This window comes from Myotis lucifugus, unplaced genomic scaffold, assembly GCF_000147115.1.
Source record: "Myotis lucifugus unplaced genomic scaffold, Myoluc2.0 scaffold_0, whole genome shotgun sequence".
In the NCBI taxonomy this organism is placed as follows: Eukaryota; Metazoa; Chordata; class Mammalia; order Chiroptera; family Vespertilionidae; genus Myotis; species Myotis lucifugus.
This window is the reverse complement of record NW_005871048.1, coordinates 12935285-12956071: the sequence shown is the minus strand read 5'-3', so window position 1 is coordinate 12956071 and position 20787 is coordinate 12935285. Positions and strand designations below refer to the sequence as shown.

The following is a 20787-nucleotide window of genomic DNA, read 5'->3' as shown; positions in this document are numbered from 1 at the left end:
TCATAGGTCATTGCTCAACTACTGAGCTCTGCTGGCCAGGCAAGAATGTGTAACTTTTAAAAAGTTTCTAAGCCCCCAATGAATCTTCTTCTTTTTTTAGCCTGAGCAAACATAAACTTTCTTAAACATTGATTCTATATTTTAAATTAGATTTTATTAATTATTGTGGAATTTGAATATCATTAAACTAACATAGGTTCTACAATTTTTTTTATAAAAAACACACAAATTTAAAAGTATGTTGTGAACAATAGGAAAAGTAGGTGTGGTTTTTTCCTCTTTCTAGGTTTTGTTAGAGCACGAGGTGGTGGTGACATTCGAGATGTTAACACAAATTCCGAGAATTGGGCTGTCGTTAAAGCTGCATTGGTGGCAGGCATGTATCCTAATTTAGTCCATGTGGACAGAGAGAATTTAGTATTGACAGGGTCAAAGGAGAAAAAAGTACGGTTTCATCCCACTTCAGTTCTCAGTCAGCCTCAATATAAAAAGGTAAAACATTTTTAATGCTCTTAGGCCTTGAGGTGAAACTCATCTAATTTAGATGGTTGAAAAATCAATGAAAAATGTTCTACATACTGACCTGCTTTAAGAAATTAATTATATATATGTGTGTATAATTCAGTATTGGGACAAAATTTTGATTGACTCTTAGAGCTGAAAGAGTTAATGTGTTAAGTAATGAGAACTTTTGTACAAACTACATGAGCAATGACTTGCTTTAATTTTTGTTTGGGTATGCATCACCCATTTTATGAAGGGACGTTTTACAGTTTAAAATTATTACCAGTAAAGTAGGTGATAAACATAGTTAACAATTTTTAAATTTATTTTCCTAATAGATTCCTCCAGCCAATGGTCAAGCTGCAGCAATTCAGGCACTGCCCACAGATTGGCTTATTTATGATGAAATGACCAGAGCCCATAGAATAGCTAACATTAGATGTTGTTCAGCAGTGACACCCGTCACTGTATTGGTATTCTGTGGACCAGCTAGGTTGGCAAGTAATGCTCTTCAGGAATCTTCATCCTTTCGAGGTAAATGTGTTATGAAGGACATAAAAATCTATTTGAAATGAAATTTTTTTCCTTTTTGCTAAACCAAACAAATTTTGAAATTATAAAAACTTACATAGTGTTAGCTCCCTTTTGATATAAGACTAATTAGAAAATACTAAAGCATACCACTGTTCTTGAAATTAATTAACTTGATTTGTACATATTTTATTAATCTTGCTGATAGGAAGTTTGTTTTTCTCTTCCACTGAATTTAAATGATTAACAAAAATAAAAGGTATTTGTTTAAAGGAAATAATAGTTACCCATAATCTTATTACCCTTATGTAAACATATTTAATATTATATATTTTTCTGTAGATATGTACATATTTTAAATTATTTTACCCGTACTATTATTTTATATTCTGCTGTTTTGATTGTATAGAATATAAAAAACATGAAATATTTTATATTAATGGCTGCAACATATTCTATCATATTAAAGTGGTATATTGTATTTAAAATGTTTCTTTACAATTGGACATCTTGATTGTTTCTAATTTTTTCCTATTTGGTGACTCAGCAAATATTTACTATTTGAATAACTGCTATATGTCAGGTATTGTGATAGGTATTGAGGATGTAACAGAAAACAAAATAGACAAGTTATTTCTGTCCTTAGGAGTTTACATGGTTGTGGATGGTAGACAGACAGCAAGAAAGTAAGTGTTTTATATAGTACTATGAAAGAAATAAAGCAGACTGCCTTAGGGATGACCTACTTTAGAAAGAAACCCTAGACAAATTTCTCTGAGGAGAAGTGATTTAAGCTGACACCTAAAGTATGAGAAGAAGCTAGCCATGTGAAGATAATAAATAAGTTGGCAAGGGCCAAGATTCTGCACTAAGAAATGATCTAGGAATTGACCTAAAGGTATGTGATTGGAAACACAGTGATCAAAGAGAGAGTGGGGTGGGATAAGGTTTGAGAACTGATGTTTTTCTTAATTTGACCTACAGTTTCATGATTAAAAGCTGTTAGCCTTCTTTCTATCATATATAATAGCCATTTTTGTTAGTTTTTTATATTTTGAGTTCTGTGGTGTTTTTGTATTGTTTTGTTTTTTAAATCCTCACCAGAAGACATGCTTAGAGAGAGAGGAAGGAAGAGGGAGAAAAACTTTGATTGGTTGCTTTCTCTAAGTGTCCTAATCAGGATTGAGCCTGAAACCCAGGTATGTGCCCTGACTTGGAATCTAACCGGCAACTTTTCAGTGCATAGGACCATGCCCAACCAACTGAGCCACTCTGGCCATTCTAGTTCTGTGTTTTGACCGCTATAGATTCAAATTGAATAATCTTTTTCTATACTGCTCACTTCAGAGCTGAAAAAGTTTCATTCTTCCATGGACCTGATAAGTACTCCATTTTTTTTCCTTCTTTTGCTATAATTTGATTTTTAAGATAATTTTTTCAACCATGTTGCATTGACTCTGGTTTAAAATGTAGATTTTATGTTTTTCCAAGTGCGTTCCCCTCACCTGCACCAAAATAATCGTTATGTATTGTCTTTTAGAAGGCTTACATTGATTTCATATTACGTTTGGCATGGTAAAACTCTGTCTTCTTTTCCTTTAAATTTCTGCCTTTATATTATAATGTTATTCAATAGTTTTGTATTTTAATAAGCTCTAATATCTGGTGGAGGATCTACCCGTAACTCTTTGCTGCTTTTCTATTAAGTTATTTGATAATCTTACCTATTTTTTTTTTAATGAATATTGAGTAGTCACCTTCTTATAAGCCTTTTGGCACCAAACAATTCTTTTGTGATTTTAATTTAGTGTTTGCTTCCAGCAAATTTAATATATTCTTCTATTTAGCTATATCTTCTATTAAATTTAGCAATTTTTTGTTAACTTTGTAAAGGTTGGATATATTTCTTAAGATGATTCTTAAGATGTTTTGTTTCTGTTTTTGAATTATTATGGTGAATAGGTTTTCTTTATCTTTGCCTGTTGTTCTTGCTTAATAAGAACTCTAACTCAAAGAGTGTATTTTATGTACTCTGTTACTTTACTAAGCTCTTATTAATCCTTTGGATTCTCTATTTTTTAAGTTATATTACCTTCAGGTGGTAATATTTTAATTTGTTACCAAAATTTATTTTTTCATCTCTTTTTCATGATATTGGAAAACCATTAAATGGTCTACTTTGTCTTTTTTAATTTTAAAGGTTTAAATTCTAAAGTTGTACCATTGATTATAATGTTAATTCTTGTTTTAATAAATTATTTTATTCATTAAATTAAGGCAGAATTGTTCTGTTTTTAATGTTTGAAAAATGTGCTGAATTTGTTAAATAACTTTTGAGCATTTGTTCATGTAATCAGAATTTGTTTCATTTATTGATGTGGTGTATATTTTTTTTATGGAACTACCATCATATTGTTCCAAGAATAAAACTTTCTTGGACTAAGAGTAATTTATTGCAATGTTAAATATTTTGCTAGCACTTATTAAAATTGTAATATTTATGTTTATTAGTGAGGCTGACCTACATAGAGTTTGTGTGGTGTGTGCATTTGCACATTTAAGTATCTTTAGGTTTTTGGTTTTATCAGTTCTAAGGTTAGGTTTAGATTCTCTCATTAAAGAAACTGGCTATTATTTGATTTCTTGAAAGTTTGAGAGACTTGGTGTTCTGGATTTCTTTGTTGTTGTTCTTTAAGGACATCTTGAATTTCTTCCTTAAATAGTCCAAGTTTTTCTATTTCTTATTCTTTCAGTTTTAGTAATTACTTATTCTTTCAATTTGTTTTATAGAAATGAATTTTCTTTGAAGGTTTCAAGATTCTATAATTCTTTTAAGCTTAACCATTTTGAACCATTTTTACAATTTTATGCTCAGTTTTGATTTGTGGTTAGATTTGTGCTTTTTTCTCCCTTTATTAAATTTATCAGAAGATTGCTTATTAGGTTTTAAGGAACTGGATTATAGTTTTAACTATTAATAACATTTTGTCTTCCCTAATATATCATTCTTTTCTTTACTATTTTTAATGTTTTTATTCCCTTATGTTCTTAGTTTTCTTCTTCATCTACTTATTATTTAAATATTTTTTTTGGATTTTTTAATTTCTTTTTTGTTTTTTTTGCCTTGTGATTAGAGATTGTAGTCTTTAAAATTCCTTTTTCCCCCTCCTTTTAAATATTGAGATTTAATTTGTGACCTATGGGGTTTAGAGAACTCCCCACACAAATTGTTAGTATATCAGGAGGATTTGTGTAAATGTGGTATGTCAATCTATATTTGCTTATTCTTTTTGCTATAATATAAAATGGCTAAAGTGAAAATTTTTCTTTCAATATTTGTTTGGACAGCGGATGGTATTCCTAATGATAGTAGTGATAGTGAAATGGAAGATAGAACTACTGCTAATCTGGCAGCTTTGAAACTTGATGAGTGGCTCAATTTCAAACTAGAGCCTGAGGTAAGTTGCTCTTTAGTAGTGTGATCCAGTTAGTATGATCTGATAAACAATATAATGAAAATTATATCTTTAATATTGGTTCTTAGCATTAGAGAATACAACTTCTTTTTCAGTTTTGGGCCCTCAGGTATTCTCTGCTGCATTGGGGTTTAATCCAACAGTGGATTTGAAAAACGTAGGTGCAGATCAGTATTTATGCATGGTAATATTTTGAGTATTTCTGTGTCTATAAGGAAATATTGAGTATTGGGTACACAAGAAATCCCTTTATTTTAACTATTTCTAAGAGAAAGATATGAATTCCTTTCTGTTTTCTCTTTTCACATATCTCTGAATTGGGAAAGAGGAATGTTTCTTTTCAAATTAAAAATATTTCTTGACAAAGCCTACCCTTAATTTCATCTCCACTTTTAAAGATCATTTTATAGCTTTTTGTTTTGTTTTGTTTTGTTTTGGCAGCTAAGCTGTGAATAGTCAACAACGGCTAAATTTACCTTTTTAGGATTCTTCCATCATTTGAACCTACTGTATGTAGTCTCACTTGAATATCCAATAGCCTGTCACTTCACTGAAATTGTTCTTGCTGAGGACAATATTGTCCTCCATGTTGTCAAAACCAGCCTGCTGTCCTTGAAAATTTGACCTTTTCTCCTTTTTGGCAGTATTGTCCATAACCTTCTTTTTGTAATTTTATCTTTCCCATTTTTCCTCCTCACCCCTGTCCCAACTTCTTTGTCACCAGATACTGTGACATTGATCTTTCTTGATTCTTCTTCTTTCTAGAGAGGCCATTTCTTCTTAGGTTCTTTCACGGACTCTTCTGTATGTGTTTGTGCCTTAAATGTCAGATGTTCTCCAATACTTTGTGCTTTGCTTTTTTCACTGTCTCTGCACAGTCCCTAGAGACTACCTCTAACCATTTATGCATTGATGACTACCACGTCTATATCTAGCTTAGGCCTTTCTCTGGACATATGAATCCAGCTGCCTTCTGGACATCATTATTTGGATGTTCCACAGTCACTAAAATAAAATGAATGGAACTAAATGTATTTTTGTTTGTTTACTCTGCTTTTGTTGTTTACTCTGCTTTTGAGATATTAATCACACTCTACCACATATTGTCTCTCTCAATAAACTGTTTCATTTGATTTTGTACCTCAAATATGGTAAAGAAGAAATTTTATTTCATTCTTGCAATAAAAAGAATGAAAGTAGTAGTAAATTATATGAAATGTAAACCTTGTTCTTTGGAAACATTCAAAGACCCTTAATTAATAAACAAATAGGTCCTTGCAAGCATATTTGAACTGAAGAAACTATTTTATTATAGGCCGCCAGTTTATTGCTGCAGCTCAGACAGAAGTGGCACAGCTTATTTTTACGCCGAATGAGAGCTCCATCTAAACCGTGGTCTCAAGTTGATGAAGCAACCATTAGAGCAATTATAGCTGCTTTAAGCACTGAAGAACAGTCTGCAGGTTTACAACAACCATCTGGGATTGGCCAAAGGCCAAGGCCTATGTCTTCAGAAGAACTTCCTTTGGCATCATCTTGGAGGTCAAATAATAGTAGGAAAAGTTCAGCAGATACTGAATTCCCTGATGAGTCTACTACTGCAGAAAGGTAAATTAATGGCTTGAAACAGGAGACATTTTCTCCAGGAAAAGGAGTTATTTATTATGGAATTATGTGCTTTTGTAATATTTAGAAATTACATTGTTATCATGTAAGGAACACAGAAAGGTCACAGTAAAATGGGAAGAGATTTTTCCTTTTAAAACCTCTATATAAAAGCCTAATATGCAAATTGTCCCCTTGGGAGTTCGACCAGGAGTTCAATCGCTTGCTATGACATGCGCTGACCACCAGGGGATGGTGCGGTACTTGGCAGGTGTTGGCAACACAGCGCCAGTAGCGAGTGGCAGTGGAGGCACTGCCAGCCCCGATAGGCCCCAACGAGAGTGGGACCGCGGTGGGATGGTGGAGCAGGTGAGCAGGCAGCGCCAGGCCAAGGTGGGGTGCCAGGCGGGGCTGTGAGGCTGGGGGCTGGGGGCGCAAGCTGGGGCTGCAAGGCTGGGGTTGCGAGCTGGGGCTGCCGGGGCGAGACAGGGCCGGACATGCCCTGAAGCCCTCCTGCAGTCCCTTCTAGGCAGGCCAATCTCCCGTGCTCCCTCCCCAGCCGGCCAGCCTCAATTGTAGCTCTGTAGCCGAAAGAAGCTGGCGTCATCACTAGAATATGTCTGAAGACCAACTATTGGCACAATGTACTTCTGCGGCCGAAAGAAAGCGTCATCATCAACAGAATATGTCTGAAAAACTGTCATCGACAAGTACTACCAATACTGGTAGGAACTGCCTTCACAGCAAAAATTAAGTAAATGAGGATACAATTATCGAACATAGTTGTGGTGAAATGACTGTTACATTTCAGTTTTGCCTATCACTAAATTTCTCCAATGGAAAACCATCTGATGGAAAATTTACTCGATGTTGCAGCAAAGGTAAAGTTTGTCCAAATGATAGAAGTTTTCCAGAATACCTGGCATATTTTAAAAAATTAATGATAAATGAAGATTCTGACAGTAAAATTTTTATGGAAAATATTTGTTCCATAAATAGTTCTTTTGCTTTTGCTTCAGTGGGTGCAAATATCACTTCATCATCAGGATATGGGCCATACTGTTTTAGAATACACGGTCAAGTTTATCACCGTACTGGAACTTTACATCCTTCAGATGGTGTTTCGCAGAAGTTTGCTCAACTCTACGTTTTAGACACGGCTGAAGCGACAAGTAAAAGATTAGCAATGCCAGAAAACCACAGTTGCTCAGAAAGACTCATGATCAATATCAACAACCTCATGCATGAAATAAACAAATTAATAAAATCATACAAGATGCTACATGAGGTAGAAAAGGAAGCCCAATCTGAAGCAGCAGCAAAAGATATTGCTCCCACGGAAGTAACAATGGCAATTAAATATAATCGTAATAGTGATCTGTAGATATGATTCTCCCTGTGTAACTGAGGTTGCCGTCATATTTATAAACGAAGGTGGAGAACCTCCTTTTGAAAGGGACCTGTCCATTCATTGTAAACCAGATCCCAATAATCCGAATGCCACTAAAATGAAACAAATCAGTATCCTGTTTTCTACATTAGATGCAATGACGTATCCTATTTTTTTTTCACATGGTGAAAAAGGCTGGGGAACAGATATTGCATTAAGACTCAGAGACGACAGTGTAATCAACAGTAATACAAGACATAATGTAAAGACATGAGGCACACAAATGCAGTATTATGGGTTTCATCTCTCTGTGCGGGACACGTTCATTCCTATTTTAAATGCAGGAAAATTAGCTCAACAGTATATTGTTGATTCATATTAAAAAATGGAAGCAAATCGGATAAATTTCATTAAAGCAAACCAATTTAAGTTGAGAGTTGAAAAATATAGTGGTTTGATGGATCATCTCACATCTAGATCTGAAAATCACAATGTGCTGATTGGTAAAATGATAATACTTCCATCGTCTTTTGGGGGTACTCCCAGAAATATGCAGCAGCGATATCAGGATGCTATTGCAATTGTAACAAGGTATGGCAAGCCTGATTTATTTATAACCATGACATGCAACCCCAAATGGGTAGGTATTACAAATAATTTACAGCGCTGGCAAAAAGTTGAAAACAGACCTGACTTGGTAGCCAGTGTTTTTAATATTAAACTAAATGCTCTTTTAAATGATATATGTAAATTTGATTTATTTGGCAATGCTACAGCTAAAATTCATGTCACCGAATTTCAGAAACATGGACTGCCTCATGCTCACATATTATTGATATTAGGTAGTGAATCCAAATTATGAATGGAACATGACATTGACCATATAGTTAAGGCACAAATTCCGAATGAAGACCAGTGTCCTCAACTTTTTCAGATTGTAAAATCAAATATGGTACATGGACTATGTGGAATACAAAATCCAATATTAAATATTAAAATATTCTAATGATTATTTTTTCAATGTACATGAATCCATGCACCAGGCCACTAGTAATGCTTATGAGTTTTAAGATTAATATGAAGGATTTTAGGCTACCGGTATGTGAGTTATTTAATAAATTTTTTTTTCAGGAAAAACTCAAAATGTTTATTTTTAAGAATTCACAAATTTAGGGTCTGTTGAGAAGATAGCAACATTTTTTATTATACATTTTAGTTAATGTATGTCAAGTGGCATCTTTCCTAGGTACCCTACAGCAAGAAGTGATGGCTATAGCCACTTAAAAGAACAACCCACAAGTATTACCAGATATCAATATTGCTGACTAGTATTCCTACAGAAAAATCATCTATTCATTCAGTGATACATTGAATGCCTGTTGTTCTTGGTATGAGGAATAGAGCAATGTACAAAACAAAATAGACCTCTTCCTTCAGAGAATTTACATTTTATTGAGAGGTATATAATAAGTAAATAAATTTATTGTGACAAAATTTGTTTCAATTTAATCAAATTCTTTTATTCTTTCTGGCATTGAGCAATTGGATGTGACATTTTTATTATACGATTGTCAATAGTAAGAAAGCTCTTCTCGAATTATTTATCCAAAAATATATTATGATATAACTAGAGGCCCAGTGCACGGATTTGTGCACTGCTGGGGTCCCTTGGCCTGGCCTTTGGGGACTGGGCCGAAACTGGCTCTCTGACATCCCCCGAGGGGTCCCGGATTGCGAGAGGGTGCAGGCCAGGCTGAGGGACCCCACAGGTGTACAATCGGGGCCAGGGAAGGACCACGGGAGGGCTGCAGGGCATGTCCGGCCTGTCTTGTCCAGTCCTGATTGACTGGACCCCAGCAGCAAGCTAACCTACTGGTCGGAGCGTCTTCCCCCTGGTGGTCGGTGCACATCATAGTGACTGGTCGAACAGTTGAATGGTCAGACACTTAGCATACTAGGTTTTTATTATATAGGATATGATAGTGGTTATAATGAATCATTGGGCATGATTCAGAACTATTTCTTGTAAACACATTTAATAGAAGCAAATATGTTTCTTTTTATCGTTAGAAAAAATTTTCTTAACTTGTTGATAACAAAGACTACATTTTGCCTGTGATGCTAGTTTTGGCAATATTGGTGGAAAGTCTCTGTAGTAAGAATATGATTTCACTGGTAAAAAACTGAAAATAGAAACAATGGAAACAAAAGATATGTGATGTTCAAGGGTCAGATGGGAATTTCATTACCTTCTTTTGATCAAATTTTGCATATTTCACAGAAGCATAAAGGCTTTATTAGTTCAGACTTCAGTGAAAGAGGAATAATATTAATTGGTTTCCAAGTTCTTCAGATACCCAGTTTTAGAAATAATTTAGCCAGTTGCCAAGAAAACCACACATTGTGCGCAGCTGAACCTTTCTGATGTAGACCCTCCTAAACAAAAGAATAGTAAAAACCATATATTCTACTTAGACATCCCCCACTTTTTTGAAAAGATTATTGTAAAAGCTTACTTGAACAGCGAATATTTAGAATGTGCACATACATCTCCATAGATATTTTAATGTGGTCTTATTATTCTTACACCTTTCTGGCATTTAGCAATTGGATGTGGCATTTTTATTTATTATATGATTGTCAATAGTAAGAAAGCTCTTCTTGAATTATAAAAAACCTGTTAGATTCATAGAGAACTCTGTGTGTGTGTGTGTGTATAAACGCATATGTATTATGTGTGTACCTATATTCACATACTAACAGAGTTGCACACAGACATTTTTTTGGATAAAAACTTCCTTTTTCCTTTATAAAAGTAATACATATTCATTTGATAAAATTTGGAAATACAGAAGAAAATCAGAATTATAAAGTGTAATTAGTTATACTTAGAAACTGATTGTCTTATAAGTTCATTCCCCCCCGGCCCCCCCCCCCCCCACCTTGTGATACCAGGATCAAGCATTTCCTTTTCTTACAAGTTGTAGCCTGACATTTTTCATTCTCTTACCTATTGAACAATAGGACTTTTTGTAGAATTAATGGATAATGCCTAGAATTGATGTATCTTGGTGAAGAATAGAATGAGGACTCTTAGGAAGGTTTATTTTTGAAGAGAGAAGTTATCATCTTTGTGGGATTACTTCTTAGAGAAAAATTATTTATAGTTAGAGTTTTCACTCTAGGACAGCAAGATGTAGATTAGATAAATGTTTTCAATAAAAACACTTTTTGTCAGTGAATTTCATTTATGTTTAATATAATAAATATCCTTTGATAAATATAAAAATAGTCACATAGTCTATTTGCTTACATTTTCTTTCTTTAAAAAAAAATCCTCACCTGAGGATATGCTTATTGATTTCTTTTTAGAGAGAGAGGACAGGTGGGGGGGGGGGGGGGAGAGGGAGAAGGAAGGAAGGGAGGGAGGGAGGGAGGGTTATCATTGTGAGAGAGAACATTGATTGGTTGTCTTCAGTATGCACCCAACCAGGGATTGAACCTGAAATCTAGGTATGTGCCCCAGGTACATCCACACCTTTCAATATATGGGACAATGCTCCAACCAACTGCATACTGGCCTGGGCTGCTTATATTTTCAATTAACTCTTCAACTCTACATTTGAAGCGTTGTACATTCTGCACCTCAGCCTTATGATATCCTCCATCCTATAAAGTTTTTACCTAAAATAATATTTTGAATTGAAAATATTTAAGAATAGTTTAAGAAACTATTAAAATACTAGAAATTGCCCATGTCCCATCCCAAAGCCAAACTAATGTTTTTTTTCTTATCATTTTCAAATAGCAATTTAATGGCAAAAGATTTACGTAAGAAAAAATGAGCTGTAAGTGAGTTCTATATCAGAACTCTTTATTCCTCCTAAATGAAAATTTAGATGGAATGGTTTACGCTGCAGTGGTTCTCAACCTTCCTAATGCCGAGACCCTTTAATTCAGTCCTCATGTGGTGACCCCAATTTCATTGTTACAAATTGAACATAATTAAAGCATAGTGATTAATCACAAAAACAATATGTAATTATATATGTGTTTTCCGATGGTCTTAGGTGACCCCTGTGAAAGGGTCGTTTGACCCCCAAAGGGGTCACAGATTGAGAACCGCTGGTTTACGGGAATACTTTGTTTCTACTTGAATGAAATATTTTGGGGAAACCAAATAAACATGAGAAAAAAGCTAAAATAAGGCTCAGAGTAAAAGATCAACTTGAAAACCACAAAAATAGGTATTTAATTCTATTGAAAATATCATTTTTACTTTAATAAGGTTTTGCCTTCATTAAGTTCTGTCAGCTAATTTTCAGGTCAGTTAGGTACCAGGGTAAGAATGATGGAATGTTAGTAGTTGTAACTAAAAAAGTCATTGAACTTCGGTTATGAGAGGGAAAAAATTTTTGAAAAGTTAATTTTTGTACTTCTAATCAAGTTGTTAATGATTCATATATGCATACGTCACATTTTGATTAATGTCTTTAAGTTTTAGCTATTTTATTTCATTTGTGAAAGGAACAATCCTTCATCTAAGATATTTATAGAAATGGAAAAAATTGTGGGCATAAGCTATTTCAACTTGTCTTGTAGGCAGGACTTGCAAGACTCTATGGAAGCTTGTGAATTATTGAACACTTACCCTTTCTGCTTTAAATTTATTCATTATAAATATTGTGAAACACAGCAAAGTAAATAAAATACTATAATGAACTCCACAACCCTGATTCAATAATAACCAAGATTCCACCTACTTGTTTGAAGCCAAATATTTTTTCCTTTTGCTTTCTTTTTTTGTTTACATATTTCAAAATAAATACCATACATCCTGTCATTTTATCCTTCCACATTTAACTATGCATCTCTTAATACAACAGACATTTTTTTCTACATAATCAAAATCCAATTATCAATTTCAATAAAATGATAATTTCCCCAGTTCTCTATAGATTTATTTGAATTAGCATCCAGGGAGGACTTATGCATTGTACCAGAGTGTTGTGTTTCTTGAGTCCCTTGTGATCAGAGCAGTTCCTTAGTTGGCCTTTTTGAAGAAACTAGGTCAGTGGTACTGTGAGATGTACAGCAGGTCCTTTCATAACATCATTTCATTCAAAGTGTTTCATTATAATGTTGATGAGATGACATAGTAACTTAACTCTTGTTTATGTTGATTAGCCTATGGTGAAATTGGTTCATTATACATCATTTTGCTTAAAGTCACAGAACTTGATGACACTGAGTACTTACTGTACCACATTCTGGATTTGTCTCTTCATTTCTCCTGGCGTTATTTATTGCTATATCCTAAGTAGTTCATGTAAACTGGTAGTTAGCTCTCAGTGCTTGATTAGATCCAGTGTTTGGGCGAGAATATTCTATAGGTGGATATTGCATGATTTTAGGAAGTACTCAGTTTATTTTTAAATGTCTGGTTGTTCCACAAATATATACTTTTTAAGCTCATAAATTAAGAGACTTGCCCAGGATCATATACCTAGTTAGTTATAAATTTAGTACTGTCCTAGAAATCTTCTATCCTGACTCTAGTCCAGCATTATTTCCACTTTACCTTACTACAATTTTTAGTATGCTTTTTATATCTATTTTATTTGGCTCTAAGATATGCTGTGGAGGTGGAAGGGAAGTGGAGTGGGTGATATTCTTGTAAAGGCCATTGGCTTAGATGTAGTTTAATAATTTTATAATGTTAAAGACATTAAATGTCGATATAAAATATAATTGTTAAGTTCTCTCCTATACCATCATAAAGGAGGAGATAGGGATTTGGTAAGGGGAATAATACTTGGGTAATTTTTAATATTAAGTTAAAGACTTTTGTAGATTGTCTTAAAAATATATTTTTGCATATTTGTTTTTGTAAACTGTACCATAATAGTCCAACTGTTTCTTAACTTCCAAATGTAATAGAAGAATGAAATTCCCTTTTAAAAAATGTCCTATCAACTATAATGTCTTTGAAACTTTGATTTTAAATGGCATTTGCTTTGTATTATGAACTTACATATAACTTACATATAATGGGTCGTCTTTGCTTCTTCCTTCTCACTCAAGAGTATTGATGAAATCTCCATCTCCAGCACTACATCCACCTCAGAAGTACAAAGATAGAGGAATTTTACATCCTAAACGAAGCACTGATGACCGACCAGATCAAGCTTCTGCAAAGTCTACAGAAGATTACCCAAGTCCTTGTGCTAGCCCTTCTCCTCCATCCTCAGGAAAGGTAGTGCATCTAAAAGTTGATGTAGCAAGGAACACATATGTAGCGCATTTAATATTACGTATTTAAAATCATAAACCAGTTATTTTCAGTTACTAATTGTGGGCTCTGTTCTAGATATATATTGAAGCTGGCAAACTTGAGACACCTTGAGTAAATTTTTTGTTTCTTTTGCTTGCCAATTTTTTCTAGTTATTACCATGTTGGTGTGTTTTAAAACTAACAGATCATTCACTGATGGCATGTAGCTAAGTAGTTCATTATTTCCTTTCTACTTCTTTAGAACTTCTTTTTTTTGTTGTTAAAACAAATAAGAAGATTATCTTAACTTTGGTTTATAATTTCAGAATTGAAAAGAATTTTTTTTGTTAATTGATTTTATCAACTCAATGGATATAGTATAAAACAAAACAGGATGGAACTAGGAAGATAGGAAATTTTGATGGGGAATTGAGAACTATGTATCTTTTAAAAAATTTGTAAAATGAATGATTTCTAATGTTAGAATATATTTAGTTCTACCTTCTTGTGTTGTTAGTACCTGAGTAAGTATTTGACTAGGGTTATTTGTTGTACTGTATGTTGTGTTCTGGTGAACCCATAACATTTTTGGTATACAGGGTGACATGACACTCAGCCGAGTCACTCACCTGGGCTCTCTAGCTGTTTTTATTAAGATTTTCTTTTTACCACTTGTTTTTAGCAGTTTGATTTTGATATGATTTGGTCTGGTTTTCCTTCTGTTTCTTCTTCATTCTGTGTATTTATAGTTTTCATCAATTTTGGGAAATGTAAGACCATTACTTTTTCACTTTTATTGTTGTTAATCCTTACCTGAGGATATTTTTTCCATTGCTTTTTTTGAGAGAATAGGAGAGAGGGAGAGGGAGAGGGAGAGTAAGAAACAATGATGTGAGAAAAACACATCAATTGGTTGCCTCCCACACATGCCCTAACTCATGTGGGGATTGAACCTGCAACCCAGGTACATGCCCTTGACCAGGAATCGAACCTGTGATCCTTCAGTGCATGGGCTGATGCTCTAACCGCTGAGCAACACTGGCCAGGGCTCTTCACTTATATTTTATATTTCACCTCTCACTTCTCCTTTCTGGGATCCTGGATATACAAATCTAAGGCTACTTGATATTTTCCCACAGGTCACTGATGCTCTGATAATTATATTTCAGTTATTTTCTCTCTGCTTCATTTGAGAGGTTTCTATTGCTGTATCTTTAAGTTAGGTCACTTGTATTTTTATTTGTAGTGTCTAATCTACTATGCATTCTTTCTAGTGTATTTTTCACTTCAGATACTATAAGTTCATCTCCAGAGCATCCTTTGGGTCTTTAAAAAGTACCTCCATTTCTCCTCTCATCATGTTCATGTTGCCTTTACCTTCTTGAAGATAGTAAGCATATTTATCATAACTGCCTTAATATTCTTATCTCCTAATTGCATCATCTGAGTCTGTTCCTATTGATTAATTTATTTTCCAGTTATGGATCATATTCTTCTGTTCCTTTGCATTCCTTATAATTTTGTTTGGCTGCATGATTTTTGTTGTATTCCTTTAAATAGTGTTAGATAGCCTTTTGGTATACAGTTAAGTTAGTGGCAATCAATTTAATCTTTTCAGGATTTGCTAGTAAGCAGTGCTAGGGTGGTTCCAGAGCAGTTTTTATCTGGTACTAATTTAGTTCTGATACTAAGGTGTGATGTTTCTGTGGACTAATGACCCATTATTAGTCCAAATTATTTCTATTTTGGTTGGGGATAACAGGAAGTATTCTCAGCCATATGTGTGAGCGCTCAGAATTATCGGGTGTACTTCCTTCCTTTGGGTCTTTTCCTGGCCTCAAGTCATTTTTTCTTACTTGTGTGTAGGTCAGCACTTAACCAAAAACCGTGGGGATCCTCTGCAGTTCCCCATGAGCTCACTTTCTGTGCAACTTCCTTCGGTCTAGTTCACTGCCATGCAAATACTAGTTGCCTGGTCTGTCTCTGCATTTCAGCAAGACCCCTGGTTTCTGTTTGTTTCCTTGCACTGTTACCTGGAAACTGTATCCTGGCAATAAGCTGGAGCAATATTTGTTTTGTTTTCAGACTTTGAAGTTTATTAAAATATTTTCTGGAAGTACATTTGGAGTATAAATCAAAGTTGGTAATCCAGGATCCTTTCTTGATAAGGGATTTTGAATGCTCTGAAACTGAGTACTTGGTTTGGGCTCTTTAACCTCATTTTGATTGAGCCTTGTGTAGTTTTTCAGGAATGAATGACAGAGCTGTTCGCATTTGTTGAATATTTGGTAAAATATTTTGGTTTATATGTTCATGAAGATGTTATTTAATGGAGCCTATTGATTCCGAAAGGTCAAATTACCTTTCAAGAATTTATGCATTCTTTTATAGGGGTCAAAATCTCCTTCACCAAGACCAAACATGCCTATTCGATACTTCATAATGAAGAGTAGCAATTTGAGAAACCTTGAAATTTCTCAACAGAAGGGTATTTGGTCTACAACCCCTAGTAATGAGCGGAAGCTAAATCGAGCCTTTTGGGAAAGCAGCATGGTTTACTTGGTTTTTTCTGTTCAAGGATCTGGACATTTCCAGGTGAGCCATCCTGAAGCAGTAAGGGTTCTTCTCGCTGCAGGTTAGACCATAGAGATAAAAAACAAATAACAAATTACATCGGAATGCAATTTTGTCTTAGAATGAGAAATACATTGCACCTCCTCAAGGGCATGATAAATAGGGATCCCTTTGTTTTTGCTTTATCTTACCAGAACCTCTCCAGATAAACAATTTCTGCTTCTGAAGACAACTGTAGATTTACTATTTCTGGGGTAGATTAAAAGCAATGAGAATCTTGAATTTTTGGTAAAATGTTTATTTAAATAGGTCAAGGAAGTTAGTATTGACAATCAAGAAACTGAGTGTGTGTCTTAACTCATATATCTGAATTTATAAAATAATGAATTTGATAATAGAATTTTTGGAAGTAAAAGCATAGAGGTTAGATTGTATCCATTTATTATGGAATAAATGTGGGTTTAGAACTACTGAAATATTATTTAGAAAATATCTGTCATATCTGAAATTATGTTAGAAGGCTGGAATTGGTCTTTCCTATAAAATTTGCTTATATTTTTTTTATAAAAACACTTAATAAGTAGCTTATTTTTTAATTTATCTTTATTGTTGAAAGTATTACAGATGTTCCCCCCCTTTTTTGTTAGCTATGTATTATTTTTATATTATATTTTTCCGCTTAAAAAAACCCTCATAGCTTTCTCAGATAAATTGAATTCACTTTTATCCTTCCACCTCATTTTATCCACAGGGATTTTCTAGGATGTCATCTGAGATAGGAAAGGAGAAGAGCCAGGATTGGGGCTCAGCTGGACTAGGAGGAGTATTTAAAGTGGAGTGGATACGAAAAGAAAGTCTTCCCTTTCAGTTTGCACACCATTTGCTCAATCCTTGGAATGATAACAAGAAAGTCCAGATAAGCAGAGATGGGCAGGTATACAATGGCATTTAATATTTTTCTTCTACTTTTCTTTTTATTTTGTTTTGCTGTTATTTAGTGATTTGTTTGAGGAACCATTGTAAGAATATATATCCTATTTTCCACATGCACATGGGAAATAGTGGTTCAGATTTGTAAAGGAGCTAGTAAAAACCTTCTTGCAAAATATCTCTTATAGAGCTCATTGCTTTTTTAACATTTTGTAAATTTGACTTCTTTCTGTCATTGCATATATAAAATATTTCTTAAGTTCCTTTTTGGAGACTCCTGTTATCCTCCTAAGACCTAAGATATGATCAAAACTGAGTGTAATTCTGAAGTGTAATTTTACTAAAATCTAAGGATAAGAACGGTATCTAAACTCCATTAAGACTTTAACTAATTGTGTAATGTAAAAAAATAACCTTTTTATATTTTTGTGGCTTGTTTCATTTCTATTATGTTTTACCTTGTCTTCATGACATACATTTTAAACTAGTTAGGGTGATGGGAATTAACATACATATGGATTACTGTGCTAACTGTAATATGAGGTAATTTAATGCACACAATGAATTATTAGCCCAATTTTATGTAGGGTAAAATAGATTCAGAGAAATTAGTTTTGCCTAAGGTCACACAGCTAATAATTTATTTGAACCAGTGTGACTTACTTCAGATTATCACATGAAGAGTGGATTCTTTTTAAAAGCACATCTTGTCACAAGAGGACTGTAAATAACATTCTTTTCAGTTATATAAGAATATTTTTATTTTTATCCTAAATAGTGATTTTGAAATAAGTCTAATACCTAAGATAAGATTATTATATAGTCATCTAAGCTAGTCTCTTGGAAAAAAACACTGGAAATATCTAATATGCTATGTTTTATAGTTCAAGCTGAATGCTTTTGCTAAATATCCATTAGAAACAAAATTCATTATTTCCAGATACAAAAAAAAAAAAAAAATTCTAGCAGAACTCCATGGAAGTCTCTCATCAAGTTGTCACAAATAGTTGCGATATTTGCAGGTTAACTACAGTCTTAAATGCTTCATAAATCCTAAAGCAAAGAATTAGAGCAATGTATTCCATATAATTTTAGTATGTGCTGGTAGAAAAATAAAATTTACAGTGATTTTCTTACATTTTTATCAGTGTAGGTATTGGTGATTATAAAATTCAATCCAGTTATTTTAATGTTTATTCTGACTTTTGATTTATCTAGGAACTAGAACCTCAGATTGGGGAACAGTTGCTACAGTTATGGGAACGCCTTCCATCAGGAGAAAAAACGACAACTGATTGACACTCGGGTTATACCATTCTTGACTTTGAGTCCTGGCAGTATTTGTGGTCATTAAGGATATCTTTCATTACTTATCTCTTTATCTTTCAACCTTTCAAGAGCACTTAGTTACAGAATGCACTGACTTCCAAAAACTTAGATGGGTTTTTCTGGTTTAGAGTATTGCTTTAGAACCACCATCTTCATATAAAAGAGATAATGATAATTTTAATAGTGATAATATAGAATGATTATGTAATGTTTATTAATTGTATGTTTCTAATTGAATAAAACATAGTAGTTTCATTATTTGACACAACAGCAGTTATTTTAAATATACTTAATTTGAAGTTGAGTATTTCATTCGTTTAAAACACTGAATTATAGTTCATATTGATTATGTTTTTAATGCAAAGTAAGTTTGTTTACTTTTTATTGTTAACACTATTACAGATGCCCCCTATTTAAGTTGTTTACTTTTAAGAAAGGCCTGAATATATCAGTACATCTGTGCACCATTTTAGAAGAGTCAACTCTTAAGATTTATGATTAAAAAGCCAACAAGCAAACAACCAGATTAAAAAATGTTTCTTTTAAAAAATAGTGTGTGCTAATTAAGGACTATTTATTCTGTCATTTTTAGCCTAAGATACATTAAGAAAAAAAGGAGGGGTATTCTTTTTCTGCAATTATGTAATGCAGGAAAGTCTGAAGAAAGGCAACATTCCTCAGGTCGAATTCAGTGCTTAGTTTTCTTGCTGGTTCTGCCTCTTTTAACCTGATGGGTGCCTTACCCCATTCTTCCTCCCATATTACAACTTACATGAGCACAGTAATTATGACCTTTTTGTTTTGTCTAGGGCAACTTGATTTAGACAAGTTAGAAATTTAAACAAATTATACAAGTAGTTTAACAGGTAGTGATAACTTGCTTGCTGTATGTCTTCCAAACTGAAGCCCACAAGCATCACAGTTCTAAATGCCTTCTATTCGTTTTCCAGTACTTTTTATCCTGCTATGTTTTGGATATGATTTATTTCCTTTTTTGCACTTATGGTTTAATAAATTAGGGTGGTGATGGTGGTGATTTTTTTTTATAAAACTGTGTTAGCGCCAACTATCTACTTCTTTGCCAATTCAGAATTATTTGGTTTGAACTCTTTACCACCACTATCTATCTATAAAGTTTCCTAAGAAGCTTTTTGAAGGGAAATAGAGGTACAGGTAAAAAAGAATGAAATGTCTTGGTCACTGAGCTCTAAATAGAACAGGTTTGGTAGCACTTGTCATGATACATTTGGGTCATTTCTAGATAACAAAACACCAACAGGAAATTAATTTAAAGATAAGAAGAACTCTGAGTCATCTGCTTCTGTATTTGAGAACAAAGAACTGAAAATTTATAGGTCAACATAAAATCTTGAGAACCCTTCTACTTCCTCTGGGAAAGCATTATATATTGATATATTAGTTTAGAATGTCATCTGTGATTTTGGCCTGTATTTGTAGATATTGGTTTTTAAAATTTATTTTATACTTTGAGACATACCTATAAATTGAATCTATGTGAATTATGTTTCACTGTATGTGTATTACAGTTTTTTTCCTATTAGAGCAACTTGTGTTCCTCTGATAATGTTTACATTTTGTTTAGGTGTATATTTAGCAGTTCCTGGTGTTCTAAATTTGGAAGTTAAGGACTTTTGAAAAATAAAACTTGTTTCATTTTTATCTGTTTTCTAATATCTAGCCCCCTGTGGAAATGATGACTTTGTTGATATCTATATAAAATGAGTACAATTTGAATGTAATTAAAATGCTGTTTTTGGAAGAGATGAACTTTAAATATACTTATTAGATGAAATTCTACTCAATTATTTATATCTTGTTATTTCTGATACTACATATTAGGACTAAGGTAACAGTGATCAGCAATATCCCTTGAGATATTAATGAATTTCAAGCACCTTGAAGAATATTATAATGACATTGAAGGTGATGGTTTCATATTAGTACAAACTCCTTGAGAAAAAATATCCTTATTATGATAGGGGCATAGAAAAAAAATTCAAGACATGCTTTAATATAAAATCTTTTGATTATTAACAAAATACTCAGCCATCCACCTTCTGTTCTTAGCCAGGACACTTCATTATGCTAACTTGCCATTGTACCCGCTGAACAACCAGCGTCACTCCAGCAATTACAGCAAAGATAGGCCATGA

At 33.5% G+C, this 20787-nt stretch overlaps 1 protein-coding gene across 8 annotated transcripts in view; it reads left to right on the top strand.

Moving 5' to 3' along the window:
- YTHDC2 (YTH domain containing 2) overlaps positions 1–20431 on the top strand; it is a 61699-nt gene extending 41268 nt beyond the window's left edge. For 4 of the 8 annotated variants that reach the window (XM_006081144.3, XM_023747772.1, XM_023747581.1 and 1 more), the window contains 8 exons: positions 287–492; positions 843–1038; positions 4384–4493; positions 5827–6119; positions 13591–13762; positions 16172–16375; positions 17106–17288; positions 18503–20431. In XM_006081144.3, coding sequence (XP_006081206.1) covers positions 287–492; positions 843–1038; positions 4384–4493; positions 5827–6119; positions 13591–13762; positions 16172–16375; positions 17106–17288; positions 18503–18583 — 1445 coding nt within the window. In that variant the 3' untranslated portion in view covers positions 18584–20431. Of the gene's footprint in view, positions 1–286; positions 493–842; positions 1039–4383; positions 4494–5826; positions 6120–6675; positions 6927–13590; positions 13763–16171; positions 16376–17105; positions 17289–18502 lie in introns of those variants that run through there. The other 4 variants (XM_023747658.1, XM_014462240.2, XM_023747684.1 and 1 more) reach the window with 4 other exon arrangements.
- The last annotated feature ends 356 nt before the right edge of the window (positions 20432–20787 follow it).